This window comes from Mytilus edulis, chromosome 11, assembly GCF_963676685.1.
Source record: "Mytilus edulis chromosome 11, xbMytEdul2.2, whole genome shotgun sequence".
NCBI classification, from domain to species: Eukaryota; Metazoa; Mollusca; class Bivalvia; order Mytilida; family Mytilidae; genus Mytilus; species Mytilus edulis.
In genome coordinates, this window is record NC_092354.1 from 10,508,005 (window position 1) to 10,530,639 (window position 22,635).

General features: G+C 34.5%; 1 protein-coding gene across 1 annotated transcript; it reads right to left on the bottom strand.

Annotated features, from left to right (window-relative positions):
• Positions 1–570: 570 nt before the first annotated feature.
• On the bottom strand, positions 571–22,032 carry LOC139493968 (zinc finger protein 271-like). Its single transcript, XM_071282136.1, has 3 exons — positions 21,945–22,032; positions 11,183–12,446; positions 571–1,850 (listed from the first exon to the last, which is right to left on the bottom strand). Exons 2-3 carry the CDS (start codon positions 12,334–12,336, stop codon positions 704–706), a joined length of 2,301 nt encoding a protein of 766 aa, XP_071138237.1. The 5' UTR covers positions 12,337–12,446; positions 21,945–22,032; the 3' UTR covers positions 571–703.
• Positions 22,033–22,635: the final 603 nt, after the last annotated feature.

Here is a 22,635-nt window from a genome sequence, read left to right on the forward strand (position 1 = left end):
ACAATGTTAGATCTGTAAATTTGCTTTCGCAAATTTATGGTTCTTCCCTCGCCGGGATTCGAACCCATGCTACTGTGATATCGTGACACCAAATCGCCTGCACTGCAGCCGTCCCGCTAGACCACACGACCACCTGGGCTCTCAAAAAAAAAGAGCTATATTTGGGCCCCTTTTTAGCCCCTTATTCCTAAATTGTTGAGACTTCAACTCCCAAAATCAATCCAGCCTTCCTTTTTTGTTCATAAACCTTGAGTTAAAATTTCATTGATTTCAATTGACTTTTACTTATATTTGCAGTTTTCTATAAAGTTATTGTGCGAAAACCAGAAAACCAAGAATAATGCTTATTTGGCCTCTTATTCCAAAACTGATGGGACAAAAACTTCCAAAATCAATCCCAACCTTCCTATTGTGGTCATAAACCTTATGTTCAAATTTCATAGATTTCTATTGACTTAAACTAAAGTAAGAGTGCGAAAACGTATTCGGACGACGACGACGCCATTGAACGTGATACCAATATACGACTAAAAAAATTTCAATTTTTGCGGTCGTATAAAAATAACTTGAATTATTTTTCAAACGTTTATTAAGGTAAGTCCATACAAAAATGTAACTTTTGTAGAATTTCCTCCTTTAAAAATATATATTCATGTAGGATGGAGTATCACCTAGCATGGCTATATGAATTTCTCATCTATTTTCAACTACAAAAAAGTTTGACCTTCTCAGCATTATGTTTAGTCACGTGTGTAGCATACACAATTGACATGCTAAATGTTTGACCACATATCTCACACATATATGCTTTTTCTCCCGTATGTGTTCTCATGTGTTCTTGTAAATTTCGTTTCCGAATAAAATCTTTATCACAAATATCACATTTATAAGGTCCGTCATCATGCGCATTATGTTTTAAATGCCTTCGTCTGTCGTTTTGACTAGTAAAACCTCTACCACAGATATCACAAGCAAACGGTTTATCACCAGTATGTGTTCTCATGTGTGATTGTAAGTGTTCCTTCCTACAGAAAGCTTTATCACACACATCACATTGATAAGGTTTATCACCAGTATGTGTTCTCATGTGTCTACTTAGGTGAGATTGCTGACTAAATTCCTTTTCACATAAATCACATTTACATATTTTACACGGTTTTTCATCTGTATGTGTTTGCATGTGTCTTCGCATGTGATGAGACTGACTAAATGCCTTATCACATATATCACATTTGTATGGTTTATCACCAGTATGAGATCTCATATGACGCCGTAAGTGATGACCCCGACTATAAGTATTTTCACATAAATAACATGTGTATGGTTTATCACCAGTATGTGTTCTCATGTGCATTTCTAAGTGTTCCTTCCTAGTGAAATCTACTTCACAGACTCCACATTTGAAAGGTTTATAGCCTTTAGGTTTTATAATGCGGCTCCTTAAGACCCGAGGTTTACGAACTCCTTTATTACATAATTTACACGCCTTTCCCTTGTACTGTTTACCACAAACATTACCGTCACATTCTTTACCACTCATTTTACCAGCATCAACCTTCTGCCTAGTCTGGCATGTCTGGTATGCATCGTTCATCAGTTGGTCCGTACTAGTCTGATGAAGACTTTCAAGAGGGATGCATGTTAGTTTATTTTTCTTTTCATTGTAAGAAACCATTTTTGTTTCTGTCTTGTCCTGTCCGCCGTGGAACGTCTTTAAAATGTCTGAAGGTTGTTCATAAGATATTTCAGTATCAGAAACCATATTTGTTTCTGTCTTGTCCTGTCCATCGAGGAATGTCTCTAAATTGTCTGTAGGTTTGTCAGGGGAGATAACTGTTAACATCTCTTTATTTTACGTTTCTTAAAATCTATCTGTTCCTGTTCTTTCCTGTTCACAATGACCACTGCTTAATATCCTTTAACTATAAAGTCAGGTAAGAATAACCAAGATTGTATAGTGGTGCCTGCTATATTCCTAGCCAGGTCAGAATTAAAACTTTTACTAATATGCTAATGTTATGCATATTCTTGTCCACTCTTGCTCTTTGAAACACAATTCAGCCATATTATCTAAAAATGATAAAATCTAAGTATTACGAAAATGGATTTTAAGGTAGATAGGGTGTCTTCCTCCATCTTGGATTTGAAAATACCAGAAAACAAGGTATATATCTTTAATAGAATGTTAAAATTTTTAGAGTAGTAGGTAATTCATGTGTTAGAACTTTCACTTCAAAATAGAAATGACATGTTTTATCATATTTATGGTTTGTTTTTTTCAAAAAAACAAAAAACTTTTGATTGATTTAATTTTTCTAACTTTGCCACATAAGTGGCGGCAACTCAAATACAAGGGCAGATAATTCAGATAGAGGTATTTTCAGAATGTGTTAAGAATTTTAGTCCGGCCGATCGATGAAAAAATTGCTCAAATAATGAGGAAAGCACCAGTTTTTGCATGATGGTACATTTTTGTGTACTGAGCAATATTAGCTATGGACCCATCCTCAAAATTCAATATGGCGGCCTATTTCAAGATGGCTGCCGTATGTTCTAAAATATTTTCCAGTATTGCACAAACCACAGTGGATTTGGTGCTGGGTGCACACAAATCAACATATTTGAATGACTTGGTGTACTTAGCAAGATTTTGTTTTGTTCTATTTTTGAAATACAAAATGGCGGCTATTTTCAAAATGGCCGCCTTGAAAAATAAGCAAATATTCATTATTGAGAATTGACCTGAATATAAGCATTTTATTGATGTATAGTGTCATTTGGTATCTGTCCCAGTTCTGTCCTTTCTGATTTTGCCTTGCTTGTCATTTCATACACAAAGTAGTAGCTTTCATAAAAAGCTGCAGTAGTAGCTTTCATTAAAAGCTGCACTATTTGTTGTTTTGGGTCACACATAAAAGCTGTAATTTGGGATTTATCTGCCTTAAGATATTAATCAGTGCCTATGTTATCTCTTGGTCGCAATATTTTGCAATTTGAGACATTAAACTGAATTGAGAATCAGTTAAACACATATCAGTGAAATGGCAGGAATTGAGGACAAGAAGGACAAGAACATTAAAATGGCAGAAACTAAATCACTAAGTGATATTGAGAAACCCTCAGCTGAAGACGCTTTAACAGAGGACAGCTCAGAAATGACTATTAAACAATTGTACCAAGAATATTTAACAGATAGAAAATCAAATGCTAAAAGAACAGTTGATATTTACCACAATATAAAACAGAGCGCAGCGCGAATATATAAAATATGTGTTGGTCTCATTACGTTTCAAGCTGAACAGAAAGAGACAATGAATATCAATAACAAACAGGTGAAAGCAATGTCTCAGCAACTTCAGCAGTCTGAAGACAGGATAGACCACAAGGCTAGTAATAATTGCTTGGCGGAATTGATGGTCAGACCAATAAGGTATTCAATGTTGTGGTGAGACGAATGGACAAGCTGACAACAACTGAGGAAGGAGACACAGTTCTATTGCAAAGTGCATTTGAACAGCAGGGTACCTTCCAACAACTGGCATCTGTTGTGAATGAATCAGTGGACAATCGAAATAAAGAAGTTAATATTCACTGCAATGGACACATCATCTAAGCCAAAATTTGACCTTAGCCAGTACAACGCAAGTTTACCAAAAGTACACATCAAAACCCATGCCGTGGGTCTTTCCACAATTGTAGTTCGAATGAACCATAAACCGTGCCAACTCTGTTGAAGGTGTCTTCGCCTTAAGTCAAAAGTCCTATGTCAGGGCCCTTGGCCCTGCATGAGACAGTTCAAATTATTCAACAACAATCTCCATTTAAGAACATACTATAAACCTCTAGTACTAATCAAGGATACCAGCAAAAGGCTTATGTGTCTTTTTATGCACACTAACCATCTACTAAGAGTCAATAATATTTGGTTTAGATCAGCACACCATTACAGAAACAATTAGCTGCAAATGAGTTCTATCAAGTTTCTCCAATGTTGAATGCAGTGCCTACTTACGGTATCATCCCCGTCGAGTCAATGGCAAATCCCACATTTATCACTCCAATTATGACAACCTCGTCCGCTTCTGGAGCCCTTATATGCTTCCCATAACATCAAGTTGGCTCTATTGACCGATCCAGGAAAGGGCAGAGGAAAGAAAAAGAGTGTGACAACACCTCTTCTTCAGACTCTTCACTGGAGAGAGAAAATACCATGTGGCAAGAAAATCTTTGAGCAAGGGACCGGGGCCGAAGCCCACAGCTGCCACAAATTTAAAAACTCAATTGAAGAGGATCCATCTCTTGGGAGGCGCTCATTTACCAATTTGAACGAACTGCCGGTAGATGACAATGGGAAATCAGGAAAAATGTGTGTAGGCCCCAGATTGCCAGGCCGATGTTGGCTTTGAGTACGCTCGCATGGTAAATACAGATGATGATTCCAAGGCCTTAAAAAGCATTCATTTGGAGCAGCGCTTCAGCAAGGAAGACGATCAAACCAGATTGCAACCAAAACATTCCGTCGAGGATGTAAAGACAAAGAATCTTCAAGGCATGTAATAGAGAGGAACATGGAAACAGTCAACAAGGCGTTAAAACACGTGAAAACCTCAAAAGCAAACCAGATGGCGATATATGGATAAAAAAGTGCCAATTATGACCATCGACCACCGTTAAAGAAAATATGAGCAGTCCTTTGGATTATGAGTTGCATAACCTCACAATGGATTGGCCGATCAATATAATCTCGGTTCTTCTGATAAAAATATCATGGAAGATCACCAGTTCAATGGAAAATCACCTGATCAATATAAACGTGGAAGATCTATTGAGCAATACAATCGCGGTAAATCGGCAGATAGAAGTACATCCAAGCTTAATGCCTATCGATCAGTAACACCCCCACTAAGCTAGAGATCATATAGTCCCTAAAGACAACGATAAGCATCTCCATGGACAAACTCCAGAAATCCCGAATATTTCAGACAACGGTCACCTTCACCAGGATACGGAGCAAATCAAAGTGTAACCTCAACAATGGAGCAAAGGGTCGGGCCAGTAGGACAACTCAGATTCCAAAGTCTATTGGCAATGAAACATCATCCTATCACACAATCGAACAGAGGCCCACTGCCTCGTCCAATATTGTCATCAGACGAACCATTTGAAAGACCTTAGTAGTACGAGGTACTACACATGACCAGAATGTGAGCATGATTGTGGACACTGCTGCAATGATAACATTAGTAAATGAGAAATTAATTCCGGTAGAAAATTGAGATTTGGAGAACGTAAGGCTATGTGGTGAGGTTAACAGCTTGTTATTTAGAAGATTATAAGGAACGACTCTCGACATTAATAGAGTAAACATACAATGGGATGTGTGCAAAGAGCCATTAACAGACGATGTTATACTTAGGCTAGTTATTTTGGACACACTGATCGCAGTGATAAACCTGAGTAGTCCCACAATTACCATTAACAATAAAGAGATAAATGCGTCATTTGTTAATAGTGGAAACGAGATTTTAACTCAGCTAGTTTGCATAAAACGAACCATCACAGTTCCACCAAATTCAAACATGACTGTTACCATTAAGACTAATAAAAGTGCCGACCAGGAGTGCATTTTAGGACCATGCTCGCTGAAATGTTGCAAATTGGTTACGTACGTAGTTGGAAAAGGAAATAGTTGCCCCTTAACCATTTTAAATGATGGCAATCGTCTAATCCGCCTAAAGAAAGGTACACCTATTGATTACATAGAATAATTTGACGATGTAGTGGGTACGGCAGATGCAAACGCGATAAGTGACGTAAGACGTGGCATTGAAGAGACACGAGACAAGGTGCCCTTGGCACTGCCTCAAAGTTCAGATGAGTTACCTACTATTCCATCACATTTATCCGACCTATATTAACGTCAATCGACTCGTTTCAACCTATTTCATTCCAACCATTAAAACTGAAAGCGTTTAAAGAACAATTACAATAACATGTAACATTATGATATCGACTAACATTTTGAATTTCACTATTTGTTTTTGTATATGCAGCTATATTTGCAACTTATGTGTTATAGAAATACCCAAATTATTTGTTTTATACTTTTGAATTAATTGATAACAAATTCAAGAACATAAAGTCCATTTTTAAAGAATCATTACTTTAATTTCCGAAATTATATAGAATACTTTTAGGACAATCTTGAATTTTATACCGTTTTTCAGCCATCTTGAAAATGGCAGCCATATTGGATTTTTCAGAGTGGGTCCATAGCTGAAATCAAAGGATATATAACCAAAAACTACTATGCAGAGTTTCATGCTTTCCTCATCAAGTGAGCAATTCTGCTCTATATCTGCACCAATCGGCCGGACTATTTACCTATTTCATAATGTAGCAGGAAACGGGTCCTGTAACCCCATTTTTTTTCTTTTTCTTAAATGAAAGCATACTATTAAAGCTATCTTCTCATATGTTATCTCAAAATTCTATGGTGTAGTTAATGTTTTTTTGCAAAAAAAAATGGGGTTTCCATGCATAATCTATACAAAATCTGTCAATTTTGAACACCCTGTAGCATGAAAATAAGCCCAGTGACCTATTCTTTTTATAATTTTGTTTTTAAAAGCATGATATAAACTACATTTTGGCAAATTATTAAAAAATTCTATGGAAAATAATCTAGACACCCAATTTACCTTAAAACAATATTCTGAACCCCAGTTTGATGAAAAAAAATTCATGTGATCAAGTACAGTCTGAAGTACATGTATGTAACAAAAAAAATTATTCTGAAACAGATTTTTCCCATACATGCCATACCTTAAAGTATTAAATTAAAATTTTTTAAAAAAGAATAACTTGATTGATATCGTTGAAAAAAACGTGTTTTAAATTCTGAGCGAAAAGTTTTTCTAAACAAAAAAAAACAAAAAATACTCCCCACTTTTGAAGTTAAATGGTTGATCACTGTTATAAAAATAAGTCTTCAAATATCAGGATGTATTAACTTTTAAATATTTATTGTATATCGAGTTTATGGTAAAAACTGCAGGGAAAATCTTGAAAATTTATTAATGTTAAATAGGCTTTCCATACTTTGTACAACTTTCATCGATTGTTTCGATTTTCGTTTAAAATACACATTATTATTATTATTTGCGGTTCAGTACATATAGAAATTGTAATATTAAAATGCAATAAATATAAAAACTTACGTTCTGTTTGACAAGTAAAGGTAAACAAGCTTTATTTCACAGTTACTTGACGTGCGTCTCTAAACAGAATTCAAAGGGAGATAATAAAGATATAACTATGGAACGCACGATTGCAAAAATCGTAATACAGAGAATTCTTCTTTGGAAAAGTGTCGCTAACACGAGTTGTGGATAGCATTTTAACTGATTGAAACTAGTTTGTAATGAGTGGCGTAAATAGGGAGAGAAGGTATCTGCACGGGAGAACGCAAAATAAAAACGGCTGCACGTGAAATAAAAACGGCAAAACACGTTGCACGAAAACAACCCTTTACTACCCTCTGTAATTGAACCGTATGTAATGTCTTTTTCAATTAGAGCTTGTACAACATGCACATGGATTTCTCTTTACAGTGTCACTGTACATGGTCAAATGTAGGTTTGTGTGTTTTGTAGTAAGTCCTTTGTTTGTTATTAAAAGTAACCGTGTAGATTTTTAAAAACACTAACTGATGCCCGATACATATTCCCATGTCGATTTCAAATTAGGAACCACACGAGTGGATGGCTTTTGTTATATATTTTTCTAATCTCAATGAGGGTTTTCTTTTGGTATTCAAAGCAGAATTATGATAATTTATGCTTTTTTTGGTAAGTAAAGAAGATTTTGCTACATTTAATTAGGGACTTTCCGTTATAAATTTTCCTCGGCGTTCAGTATTTTTGTGATTTTTTTTACTGTTGATCATGGTTGATACTTAATGCTGAATAGACCACTTTCGAGTTCATCCGTCACCGGAAAAACTCGTCATTTATGCGCGCCTTTATGACGTCATTTACGGGATAGAGGAGATAGCCTGTATCCCTGCACTATTTACGTTCATCAAGCGTCTTAGTGATCGTCATTGTGCAGGACAAACTAGAAATAATGGTTGTTCTGTAGGTAATTAATGCCAATTCTCTAATGACAGCAGTGCTGATTGTCAATTTTGAGAAATGAATTTACCGAATAATTCGTACAATATAGAATTATAGTTTTCCAACCACTCGCTCAACATCGGAATGGAAGTGACGACGCCCCTAAACGCACAAATCAACGCACGTCTGGCGTATATACAAAATTTAGTCCTGGTATCTATGATGAGTTTATTCACTAAAACCAGAGTTTTTTGACGGAAATGCATCGAACTCGAAAGTTGTCTATTCAATCAAACTCTGGACAAGACGGAGCTTATTGAATAGAATCATGTCTTTTTATTTCAGGCGGGACACGGTGAAACTTGGCGTATTAAATTAATACTTCTCGACTTATAACTTGTTGCACTCGTGCAAGATAGATCTTGTCGTATTGAATAGATACCCGTCTACTTGATACTCTTGTGACAAGATAGAGCGTAGCGCAGTGGCGGATCCAGAGGGGGGGTTCCGGGGGTCCGCACCCCCCCTTTGTTTTGGCCGATCAATGCATTTGAATCGGGACATATGTTTGCACCCCCCCTGCACCCCCCCCCCTTTTGCCCTGGGCTAGCACCCCCCCTTTCGAAAATTCCTGCATCCGCCACTGGCGTAGCGTATTGAATATATTCCGGTCTACATATTATACTCTGGACAAGGATAGATCTCGACGAATTGAATAATACAAATACTTGTCTACAGTACTTCGTATTGAATAGATACTTGCCAGCTTGTTACACTCAGTACAAGATAGAGCTTGACGTATTTGAATAGATACTTGTCTACTTGATACACACGTCACAAGATAAAGCTTGGTGTATTGAATATATACTGGTCTACTTGCTACACTTGGGACGTCACAAGATGGAGCTTGGCGTATTGAATAGATACCCGTCTACTTTTTACACTCATAACAAGATAGAGCTTGGTATATTGAATAGATACCCACATGTATACTTGTTATACTAGTACTCAGGCAAGATATAGCTTGTTGTATTGAATAGATAACCGTCTATATTTGCTACACACGGAACAAGATATAGCTTGGGGCATTGAATTGATAACGGTCTACTTGCTACATTCGGGAAAAGATAGAGCTTGGCGTATTGAATCAATACCTGTCCACTTGCTACACACGGGACAAGATAGAGCTTGGCGTATTGAATAGACACATGTCTACTTGTTACACTCGGACAAAATAGAGCTTGGTGTATTGAATAGATACCTGTCTATACTTGCTACACTCGGGCCAAGATAGAGCTTGGCGTATTGAATAGACACACGTGTGGTAATTCTGGTGTGTGTATGTGGACTATCTTATACTGCCTCCAAGTGGTAATTCGGGTGTGTGTATGTGCTCTATCTTATACTGTCTCCGAGTGGTAATTCGGGTGTGTGAATGTGCTCTATCTTATACTGTCTCCGAGTGGTAATTCGGGTATGTGTATGTGCTCTATTTTATACTGTCTTCTAGTGGTAATTCGGGTATGTGAATGTGCTCTATTTTATACTGTCTCCGAGTGGTAATTCGGGAATGTGTATGTGCTCTATTTTATACTGTCTCCGAGTGGTAATTCGGGTATGTGAATGTGCTCTATATTATACTGTCTCTGACTGGTAATTCGAGTGTGTATGTGATCTATCTTATACTGTCTCCCAGTGGTAATTCTGGTGAGTGTATGTGCTCTATCTTATACTGTCTCCGAGTGGTAATTCTGGTGTGTGTATGTGGACTATCTTATACTGCCTCCAAGTGGTAATTCGGGTGTGTGTATGTGCTCTATTTTATACTGTCTCCGAGTGGTACAAGTAATTCGGGTGTATGTATGTGCTCTATCTTATACTGTCTCCAAGTGGTAATTCGGGTGTGTGTATGTGCTCTATATTATACCGTCTCCGAGTGGTAATTCGGGTGTGTGTATGTGCTCTATATTATACTGTCTCTGAGTGGTAATTCGGGTATGTGTATGTGCTCTATCTTATACTGTCTCCGAGTGGTAATTCGGGTATGTGTATGTGCTCTATCTTATACTGTCTCCGACTGGTAATTCGGGTATGTGTATGTGCTCTATCTTATACTGTCACCGAGTGGTAATTCGGGTTTGTGTATGTGCTCTATTTTATACTGTCTCCGAGTGGTAATTCGGGTTTGTGTATGTGCTCTATATTATACTGTCCGACTCTCCGAGTGGTAATTCGGGTATGTGTATGTGCTCTATCTTATACTGTCTCCAAGTGGTAATTCTGGTTTGTGTATGTGCTCTATCTTATACTGCCTCCGAGTGGTAGTTCGGGTGTGTGTATGTGGTCTATTTTATAATATGTCGGGTTCGTAAGAACATGAGTAACACGACGGGTGCCACATACATGTGGAGCAGGATCGGCTTACCCTTCCAGAACACGTGAGGTCACCCCCAGTTTTTTGGTGGGCTGATGAGGCTTCTTCTTTAGTTTTCAGTGTTGTGTCGTGTATACTATTGTTTGTCTGGTTGTCTTTTATTCGTAAGCCATGGCGTTGTTAGTTTGTTTTCGATCTATGAGTTTGACTGTCACTCTGGGATCTTTTGACCCTCTGTTTTGTGTCTAAAAATGTCAATTCGTGCGTGTATCTAAGTGTCTGTTATATGCGTCTTTTTTCGAAGGAAACGACGATTTTAACTTCGCAGGTTGGTGTTCAGTGGCATTCTTTTATTTCCTATATAAATTAATTTCGAAGCACGCAAGCTAATTGATATATTTTTAAGAACTTATCATTAATTTTAATAACGAAAACATTAATCAGAATATATTTTAGCGAAAAAAGCTGGCATTATATTTAGCGAAAAAGGCTGGCATTAACCCCTACCATCAAAGTTAAATGATGATTTTCTATTTATTAAACACTATATATATCAAATATATAATATAATGGTTAATACGACTTGTCAGATAAGGCCATACAAAAGGTTCAGAGTTTCCTCCCTTAGAAATATAGGTAAGAATGGCATGAATGGCAGCCTTAGGAATCCCTTATTTTGCTTATTTTGAACTAAACTAATTTGTCCTTCTCAGTTCTATGCTTTGTCATATGTCTGGCATAGAAAATTGAAAGGCTAAATGCTTGACCACATGTTTCACATTCATATGGGGTTTCTCCTGTATGTATTCTCATGTGATTCTGTAAGTTATGTTTCCGAATAAAATCTTTTTCACAAATATCACATTTATAAGGTCTTTCAACACATTTAGAATGCCTGCTTGCGTGTCGTTCAACGTCGATTTTATAATTAAAACCTCTACCACATACATTACACGTAAACGGTTGATCGCCAGTATGTATTCTCATGTGTAGTCGTAAGTGTTCCTTCCTAGTGAACGTTTTATCACATATTTCACAGTGATGAGGTCTATCACCAGTATGTGTTCTCATATGTCTCGTTAAGTCAGGACGCTGACTAAATTCCTTTTCACATACATCACATTTACATATTTTACACGGTTTTTCACCTGTATGTGTTCTCATGTGGGTCCGCATGTGAGAACTCTGTCTAAATGCCTTATCACATATATCACATTTGTATGGTTTATCACCCGTATGAGTTCTTGTGTGTTTTTGTAAGAGATTTGACATGCGAAATACTGAGCCACAAACGTCACATCTATAAGGTTTATCAACAGTGTGTATCCCCATGTGTTGCTGTAGGTATTTATTCTTACTGAAATCCACGCCACACATTCCACATTTAAAACGTTCATAGCCTTTAGGTTTTATAATGCGACTCTTTAAGACCCGAGGTTTACGAAATCCTTTATTACATAATTTACACGCCTTTCCCTGGCACTGTTTACCACAAACATTACCAAGACATTCTTTATCACTTATATTACCAGCATCAACCTTCTGCCTAGTCTGACATGCATCGTTCATCAGTTGGTCGCTACTAGTCTGGTCAAAAGGGATGATTGTTAGTATATTTTCAGTATCAGAAACCATATTTGTTTCTCTCTTGTCCTGTCCACAGTGTAACATCGCTAAATTGTCTGTAGGTTGTTCATGGTCTGTTTTGTCCTGTCCGCCGTGTAACGTCGCTAAATTGTCTGTAGGTTTGTCAGGGGAGATAACAGTTAAAATGTCTTTATTTTTCGTTTCCGGTAATCTACCTGTTCCCGTCCTCTCCTGTCTACCAAGACCACTGCAAAACATCTTAGAATTGTCTCGTCAGGTTAGAATAACAGAGATTGTAACGGAGTACACTTTATTTCCACGATTTAATCTTTTCTAATGCTATGCACCTTCTTGTCCACTCAGCCAACCTAAAAATGATAAAATTTAAGTATTACTTAGTTAAAATGCAACTACATACATTGACATTACCATATATCAGTCAAAAAATGTCAGACAGACAGACAAATCTAAAAAATAAATTAACTTTTAATCGGTACAGATTATCATTGTGTGTGTTGTGTTTAGTTATAAAACAAAACGAACAAGAAAACAACGTTATGTTTATTGTATATTCAGAAGTAAAAAAAAGTATAGGCAGTAGAATAAAACATTCATACATTGACTATAATGGTTTACTTTTATAAATTGTTATTTGGATGGAGAGTTGTCTCATTGCCACTCATACCATACCTTGGATTCGGGAGATATGAAGATTTGTTCACCTTCGGAGAGTCATATTTCCCTCGGGCGATGCCCTCGTGAAATATATTTTTTCTTGGGTGAACAAATCTTCATATTTCCCTCAGGTACTGGAAATAAATGTATAAACGTTACGCACGCTGTTCCTACAACCCCTAGGATTTGCAACACAATCTTCGAAATTTCCTCCGCAAAACAAAATAAAAATGTTAGCAAACACGAACCACTATTAAAACAAATTCAATATATGTTTTAAATTATGTTTTTATAGCTCTTGATCATATACTAAGTAATATCTAGTATATTTGAGGATTAAAATAACAAAGCTATGTGAAAAAAACGGATGTCCAACGTTATTCAGATCTACCAATAATATCTTCTTTATATTTTATTTTTACTTTAGGCTAGGTAAAAGCTTTAAAATAAGCAAATAAAAAAATGGGGTCACCGACCTCGTTTTCTATTTAAAACGCCATCTATTTCACGGAATTTGGAAATTGGGACTTCTACTCAATAGCAGTGTAATATTTGTTTTAAAGTCCGTATCCATAAAACTTGTCTGTTTTGTTAACCTAGTTGTTAATACAAACTATTTTAATAAAATCACCATTTTCTGAGTGGAAAATGATAATGATAAGTTGCTATAATAGTTTTCCCGCCTTTTTTTATTGTGAAATAGCTATAAAAAAATTAAGTTTAAAAAAAATTGACCAATAATTTCTCCATGAGTCTTCAATAGAATATGCGTTGTTTATATCTAAACAAAATAAGGAAATAAAAAGATGGGGTCACCGTAATGGAAAAAGAGATATTTCTAAAAAGGGGGTAACAATTTGAATTGGCGGGAACATATTGCGCCAATTCTAAAAGCAACGTCGAAAGACGTTCGGCCGGTTTAGGCCATATTCTTACAAATTAGGGACAACACAGTTCTCGTTATTTGCTGATTTGTTGTTTGTTTGTTTTAAACTACGATAAATTCACATTAATCTACACATGATAGACGTACTTAGTTTTAAGTCAGTATATAATCACAGACACGTAATATAAATGCGGTGGTTGGAAAACAATGCGTTGTACAAATGTACACACGAATGCTTCTATGAACATTTCATTTCAGGTTATTCATAGTGCTTATGTGTTTAACAGAAATTCTTTTTAAAATAGTGAAGACATTTTTATATAATATCATTGTTCAATCAAAGTATATCTGAAAGACAAGACAGAATTTAGCTTCAGGTATATATCATGAATTTTAATTTCGTTTAAGAATGTTGTTCCTTTTTATTTTGATGATAATTACTTAAAATCATTAGAAATATAAGACTCCGTTCCTACTAACAATAAAGATCGATCATTTCTGAGATCGCCGATCTTTAGTATTGCAAAAATGAGAAAGATTGATCTTCAATCGGACGTAAACATTCCATCTCCAGCTGTAGTTTTAAAAGACCGATTTTTCTTCAAGTGAAAACGTTTTATATACATCGCGATCGACTTTTCAATCAATCAATCGATATAAAATTCCAAGTGTTTTATGTAATTTAATATGAAAATAAATCTGCGCATGGTCAGTTTAAAAATGTTCTTAAAAAAAGCTGATTTCAGTGTTTATTCTCAAATGATTTGACAGAACGTGCCATAGAGATAATAAAAACCAAATAAATATATTCGACGTTTTTTGCGTCATTCTTCTGAAAATATATAAATAAAAAAAGAAGATGTGGTATGATTGCAAATAACACAATTCTCCACAAGTGACCAATTGACACAGGAAATTATTAACTATGGGTCAAAGTACGGCCTACAACATTGAGCAAATCCCATACCGCATAAACAACTACAAAAGGTCCCGAAAGGACAAATGTAACACAATTAAAACTAGAAATAAACAAAACAAAATTAATGAAAAACTAATAGATGTAGTTCTTTTACAAACAACAACCTCTTAATTACCGACTCCTGAGTTGAGACAGAACCCGTTTCAGCGCTCGACTGATACCATTACTTATTCGTTCCTTATTTGCTTATACGTTGAAATACGTTGCACCTATTACAAAACAAATCTTTTCAATTGTTTTCTTGTCTCTGGTGTTAGGTATGGGTTCTTAAAAGTGAAACATACTTATTACCGTGTATGTACCAGTTTTAGCGCTAGACCGATGACCTGCTACTTATTCGCTTACAATATGTTTGTTAAAGGTAACACCTTTTTAAACAAATCTTTTCCATTTTTTTTTCTTGCCTCTGATGCTATATATTGGTTTTAAGAGGTAAAATAACCCTATACTAAGGCGTAAATACTCGTTTCAGTGCTCAACTGATGCCCTGTTACTTATTCGTTCCATATTCGCTTACTATACGTGTGGTATTCGGTGCACCTTTTAACCAGATGCTCCGCAGGGCGTAGCTTTATACGACCGCAGAGGTTGAACCCTGAACGGTTAGGGCAAGTATGGACACAATATTCAAGCTGGATTCAGCTCTAAATTTGGATTGTGATTAAATAGTTGACACAGCATAGGTTTCTGACACAGAATGAATGTGTTCTAATGAACTTAAAATTTTTGTTTCTCTTAGAGCAATTCACTATGCTGTTGAATATTAATCCTCTCAAAAAAATGTTTGAAGAAATTTTCTTTTTTATTTATGAAATTTCAAATGAGAAAAATTGAACCCAATTTTTTTAATCACATCCCCCTTTCCCTTATTCCAAAACTAATCTCAATTAAAATTTCTAATGGAGTTTGCAACAATAACTACTCATTTAAATACATCATAAAATATTAAGATGTAAAAAAACTGCTTGTTATCACTGAATGGTAAAGATTATTTTAATTTATCAGTTGGTAGTAAAAAGTGAATATACATTGTATATTGTATATAACAAAGATTTAAGTTGATTCTGGACAAAGAAAGATAACTCCAATTAAAAAAAAATCTTGCTATTGCACAATATTTTGCAATTAGATATTTCTTGCTTACTATTCTGGACAAAGAAAGATAACTCTAATTTAAAAAAAAATTGATATTTCACAATATTGTGCAATTAGATATTTCTTGCCATTGCGCAATACTGTGCAATTGAAAAGACTTGCTATTGCACAATACTTAATATAATAATTTTAGATCCTGATTTGGACCAACTTGAAAACTGGGCCCATAATAAAAAATCTAAGTACATTTTTGGATTCATCATATCAAAGAACTTCAAGATTTCAATTTTTGTTAAAATCAGACTAAGTTTAATTTTGGACCCTTTGGACCTTAATGTAGACCAATTTGAAAACGGGACCAAAGGTTAAGAATCTACATACACAGTCATGACAGTTAGATTCAGCATATCAAAGAACCCCAATTATTCAATTTTGATGAAATCAAACAAAAGTTTAATTTTGGACCCTTTGGGCCCCTTATTATGTTGGGACCAAAACTCCCAAAATCAAACCCAACCTTTCTTTTATGGTCATAAACCTTGTGTTTAAATTTCATAGATTTCTATTTACTTATACTAACGTTATGGTGCGAAAACCAAGAAAAATGCTTATTTGGGTCCCTTTTTGGCCCCTAATTCCTAAACTGTTGAGACCTAAACTCCCAAAATCAATACCAACCTTCCTTTTGTAGTCATTAACATTGTGTTTAAATTTCATTGATTTCTATTTACTTAAACTAATGTTATTGTGCGAAAACCAAGAATAATGCTTATTTGGGCCCTTTTTTGGCCCCTAATTCCTAAACTGTTGAGACCAAAACTCCCAAAATCAATCCCAACCGTTCTTTTGTGGTCATAAACCTTGTGTCAAAATTTCATAGATTTCTATTAACTTAAACTAAAGTTATAGTGCGAAAACCAAGAAAATGCTTATTTTGGCCCTTTTTGGCCCCTAATTCCTAAAATGTTGGGACCAAAACTCCCAAAATCAATACCAACCTTCCTTTTGTGGTCATAAACCTTGTGTTAAAATTTCATAGATTTCCATTCACTTTTACTAAAGTTAGAGTGCGAAAACTAAAAGTATTCGGACGCCGGACGACGACGACGACGACGACGACGACGCCGACGCCAACGTGATAGCAATATACGACGAAAATTTTTTCAAAATTTGCGGTCGTATAAAAAATATCTTTTCAATTGTATTTATTCATTATTATTTTTTATTTTCTGTAAATTACTCATCTTCCGTTATAAGTAATTTTTTTCTGACAATTCTTTGTTTATGATTACTTATGACATGTTAATCAAAAATAAAATTAATAAATGCAGAAGCATATAATTATCTCATGAACCAAATATTTCCTTATTCAATTTTCTACGATTTTTTGTTATCGACCGATAATTGGTTAGACCGATTATTTTAGATATGCAATGTACACTAAACGTAAACGCACAAGTTCTTAAAAGATCGAAAACGAGAGATGCTCTTCAGAGATAGATTTTATTTCAATTCCGTGCAAGTGTTAACGGGGTCTAATTAACATCATATCTGTTTTGATCATTCGTCCTTAGGCATCAATGAATGTCGAAATATTCCGTAATGTTGCTAGAAACTCAGTCTAAGTATACTCATACAGATGTCATACCGTGAGTATGGATAAAACCTAGTCCGACCTCTTTTCTCAAATCTCCTTTTAGTTGATTTTTTTCCATATGCATTCCTCTGTAATTCTTCATTCCGACAACTTTTTAACACAGACACGATTATGTTTTTTTCATACAAAAATTGCGCACCTTGCACATAAATATCAAATTTGGTAAATCGGAACAAACTCGGAATGGTCATATAAAAAAACCTAGAATGTTAGAAGCTTTTATGTTAACTTCTCTAGATGTACTTTGTTTTACATGTATACGTCGTTAGGTTACTGTTTTGTTGGTGTTTATCAGAAATCTAATTATTATATTCATGTAAAAATGTAAGTGCCGTACACATTCAAAATACGTCAGTGCAATTTGCCATATCCATATATATATAGGCACGTTATGTACCTATTGCTAAAGATACATTGAATTTTGAGGACATGTTCAGAATGATTGATGATTTTAGTACTTTCTTAATGATTTGTAAAATATCGATATAATTAAGAACCTACGAAAGTCTATACATATAGAAAATTAAGGAAAAAAGTATTATATTATAATTTTATTGGTTCATCTTTCTGTCGAGATCCAGATTCTGTATCGTTTCTTTGCAGTCAGTTTTGTGTATTTGTTGTTGTTAGATTGCTGTATAGTTGACTCTCTTTTCATTCTCATATTTTATCCAATTCTGGGACATGTTTATTATATAAAAACAATTTTCATTTTTTTTCTCGGAAAATTAACCTATCAAAACGATTGTCACTCTCTCCGTCGGCTCAAAGAGGAATAACTCTAATAAACGTTTCCAGTTCGCGGAAACCGCGACGTCATAAACCGCTGACGGCATAGTACTGTTGCGCTTGTATATGCGCATAAACAATAGAGGGATTTGTCTTTTTAAGCTGGAATAAGAAAAATGTCCAACGGCGTTTTTCGGTAACTTAACGACTGAAAGTGAATTTTATAAGTAGATATAGCGGAAAACGAATAAAAAGAGTAAGACAATAATAACATCTACCAAAAGTACAAATATTTGCCTCATTGTTCGTGAGTTCAAATATTGCAGATTTTATAAAATCTTCTCTACACAGTCGTTTTTCAAGCGGTAGCCATTTTGTCCAAGTTGATATTTCATTTTTCAAAGCAGTTGACGCGTATTTTTTAACTGATATTTCAATAAGTTATTTATAATTGATCAAAACAAAAGTTAGATACACGAAGAGTACAAAATGCCAAAGTTCTTTTCTTATTAACTACATATTTGGGTCTTAAAGGAATAAATTTTTTTTCAACACATTACAAAACGGTAGCCATTTTGTCGAAACGTCGAAAAATCCGAAAAACGCTAATTTCCGACGTTACATGTCCTATAGTTTCAATTAAATCATGATCATTAAAACAAATCGTTTGGTGAAATTTGGTAAGATGTTGATGGCTGCCGAAAAAAAAAGAATAGTGCATGTTGCTACATGTATAATCTCCGGCCGGGACATAGATTCGACACAGGTTAAATTTTGCAATTTTTATTGATCGTTTATAGCTTTTATCGATTTATTAAAAAGAATCGTGAAAAGGGAAATTAAATCTCATTACATGAACTTCGTTCAACTTTTGCAAAGACAAATTGGAAACACCAAGACAATCCTCTAAATGTAAAATGCGAATTTTAATTTATGTTGCGGAAGGACTACGAAATAGATCATTTAAAGTCGTCACTTCATTAAGGTGCATTCACCAATTATATTAAAAGACTTTTAATACAAGTCCACGGAATGTTTTACTTCGCAATTTGTCCTGCTATTCATGTTATAACTGAAAGTAATTCCTGTACTACATGTACTAGCGAAGCCGGAACTTTTCGTCAATATTAACTTGTGCATGAAATTGAGGTAATTGAAAGACAAATCCAAAACAGCGACGAAAACCGTTTCATTGAATTAATAAAACCCGGGATTATATTAGCCGTTTTTACGGACAATTCAGGAGTAGATTACTATATTTTAAAATGTATATCAGAAGTTAAACAATTTAAGCAAGCAACTTTAGTAGACTTGGAAAATAATTCTCAAGCCAAGATTCTAGAAATTGAAGGGGTGTATTTCGACAAATTATGTGCCAAGGAAAATACAATTCTATTCAAATTAATCAAGGTTAAAAATGTTTCGATTTACTTGCAGAGTGTCAGATATATTTGTATTGGGGTTGAATTAAGATATAGAAATTTTACAATAACAGATGATATGCACCATGAAAGTTAAACATCCTAATATGATAAAAGTTTTGCACATTATTTATGGAAACCGTATACATGTACTTCCGTCCGTCCAATTTTTCCTTCCTACATTACTTGCGACAGTAAGCACTGCATGTTTAGGTGAAATAACTTAAAAGGTAAACATTATTAAATCGATTTCCACAACTTGAGGTAATTTATGATAAAATGATATCACAAAAAGAACCGAACCAGAATCAACCAACAACATATAAAAAAAAACGAATAAAACTTGCAAAAATTAATCAAAGTCAAAAACCCTCTTTGACGCAGCATTTTTAGTGTAACGTCGTGGTGTAGGAACATCGTGCACAACGTTATAGTATTAATTTATACAAATATACAATGGAAACGTGCAATAATAAACAGCTGAGCCATGAGCGCATGATACACCCGTCACTCTTTCAATAAAGTTCAATAACTTCTCAATGTTATATCAGACATTTATAATAAAAAAAACCTAAAGGGAGGTTATCTTAATAGATATAAATTAGTCATCAAAGTCTAATGTCAACTGTTCTTAGCACTTTAAGGATATTGCCCGAAAACTTGAAAATCAGCCCTTTTTTTATAAATAAAATCTTAAAACGCAGAAACGTAAAATGTATAAGATTTATAAAAATCAAAAGGAAACTTACAACAATAGATATATATACAATTTACCAAAGTTCCATAAAAAAATTCTGAAAGCATTTTCGAGTTATTGTCCAAAAACTGGAAAATCCCCCTTTTTGTAATGAATAAAACCCCGTAAATTTGGAACTTGTAGTATAAAACTTATCAAATTTAAATGGGAGCTCATGTTGATAGAAATAAACAATTCGCCAATGTTTCTTGCAAATTGGTGAAATTGTTTTTGAGTTATTGTCCGAAAACTGGAAAATCCCCCCTTTTTTATTGAATAAAACCCCAAAACTCAAAAGTAAAACCGAAATTTACAAAAATAATAAATTGCGCCGAGCGCAGATAGATACGACCGCAGAGGTCTAACACTGAACAGTTGGACAAAAATGGACACAATATTCGCGCTTGATAAAGGTCTGAATTTGGATTGTAATTACACATGTTAAATATTTGACACATAATAGGTTTCTGACGCAGAATAGTAGTCAAACTTAGAATTGTTTTAATAATTCGATTTCTTTTTCAATTTTTGCTATTGTGCACTATACACCATCATTGACCATGCTGTTGCGAATTGACCCCCCCCCCCCCATATACTCTCCAACAAAAAAAATATTTAAAAAATTTAACCCCTTCTTTTTATTTTGTGCAATATCCTTTGCTGTTGAGAATTGACCCCTCCCAAAAAAAACAAATTCCCCATTTTTTTTTACCCCAATCTAACAGATTTTTTTGGCAAAAAATTTCTTTTTAAATTATGAAATCTTAAAAAAAAATTGTCCCCTGCTAATTTCTGTTTACGCCCCCCCCCCCCTTTTTCTTAAAAAAACAAACAATTCTTCCCTCAAGATATGGTCAAAATATCAATTCAAATTTATTTCCAATGAAATTTGCAACCATAATATTACCCATTTAATAATTTAAAACAGTGTAAGGGAGTTCCAAATTTTTAAGAGTAATTGTACTTTAATAACCAGAACACCCTTGTTTTCCCCCTTAGTTTGAGCCATAACCCATTCCCCTTTTTCTGGTATAGAACCTTGTGGTATAATTAATTTTAGAGAAAAATGCTTACTTGAGCCCATTTTTGGCCCGTATGTCTTAAACTGTTAAGACCAAAATCAATCACTCCCAACCTTTCTTTTGTGGTTATAATCTTTGTGTTTAAATTTCATAGATTTCTTTTTACTTATACTCAAGTTATTGTCCGGAAACCAAGTGTCTTCAGACGACGCTGACGACCACGACGACAACGTGATAGCAATATACAACCGCAAAAATGTTACGGTTGTATAAAAACAAAAAGGAGCTTACGTCAATAGATGATCAACAATTCAACAAATGTTCATGAATATTGGTAAAAACGTTTTTGAGTTAATGTCCGACATGTTGCCGGCGGACGGGCGGTCAATTGTATACCATACTACGTCCTATGAACAAGCGTTAAAAAGTTTTAAGTAGAACCCATTTATTTAGGATGTTTATTGTGCATCGAGTTGATGGTTAAAACTATGTGTAGGGGGATTCTTATAACTTATTAGTGTTAAATTGGCTTTCCATATATTATCCAATATAACAAAGCACTTCGGATGAACGTGATTTTGGTTAAAATGTACATTTTTTTTAATAAATCTTGATTTAGCGAATACAGAAATTACTTTATCAAATTGAAAAAATACAGACCCTTACCTTTTGTTAGACTGATAAAGGTAAACGAGCTTAATTCAACCTTAACGTGACGTGCGTCTCGAAACAAAATTAAAAGGGAGATAATAAAGATATACCTATGGAACGCACGATTGTAAATATTGGAATGCAGTACAGTTATCAGTGGTTATATTATGGAACCTTTCAAAACAATTCTTCAATTATTATATCACCGTAGCTCAAATTAGCTAGAATAAAAGATAACCCTAGAAATATTAATTATGAATATATAAGAAAAATTATTAAGCTTTTAGCGAAACCATTATTTTTTTTTAGATTAATTTTAATATTTATAATTTTTTAGGTGTTCAAGCTATTTTAAATCAAATTTGTTTTTTTTTTTTAGAATTCGGATGACAAACATCTTTAAGCGTTTATACAAATTAAAAGTATTATTTGATGTGAATTAAAAGAGGAAAATTCACAACACTTTCTATAAAGTTATCTCGCCTTATTTTAAAAAGGTGTTATTTATCAAACATATTTTTTTTATAGGAAACAGAGCCGTAAGTATGATAAAAAACATTATTTTCTTATGAACTTAAAGAAAGATACAAAATAAATTTTTGAAAAGAAAATCCTAAGAATTACATTTTGGAAAAGAAAAGAAAAGCTGGTGTTTACGGACACTAACCACTATCTACTAACTTTTCCCCCGACCATTTTCAATATG

Coding starts and splice junctions, on each gene's coding strand:
- LOC139493968 (XM_071282136.1), bottom strand. CDS start 12,336: ATGTTTTGCAGTGGTCTTGGTAGACAGGAGAGGACGGGAACAGGTAGA. Junction 1,851..11,182: donor GAGAAGGACAAATTAGTTTA/GTTCAAAATAAG, acceptor AGAAACGTAAAA/TAAAGAGATGTTAACAGTTA.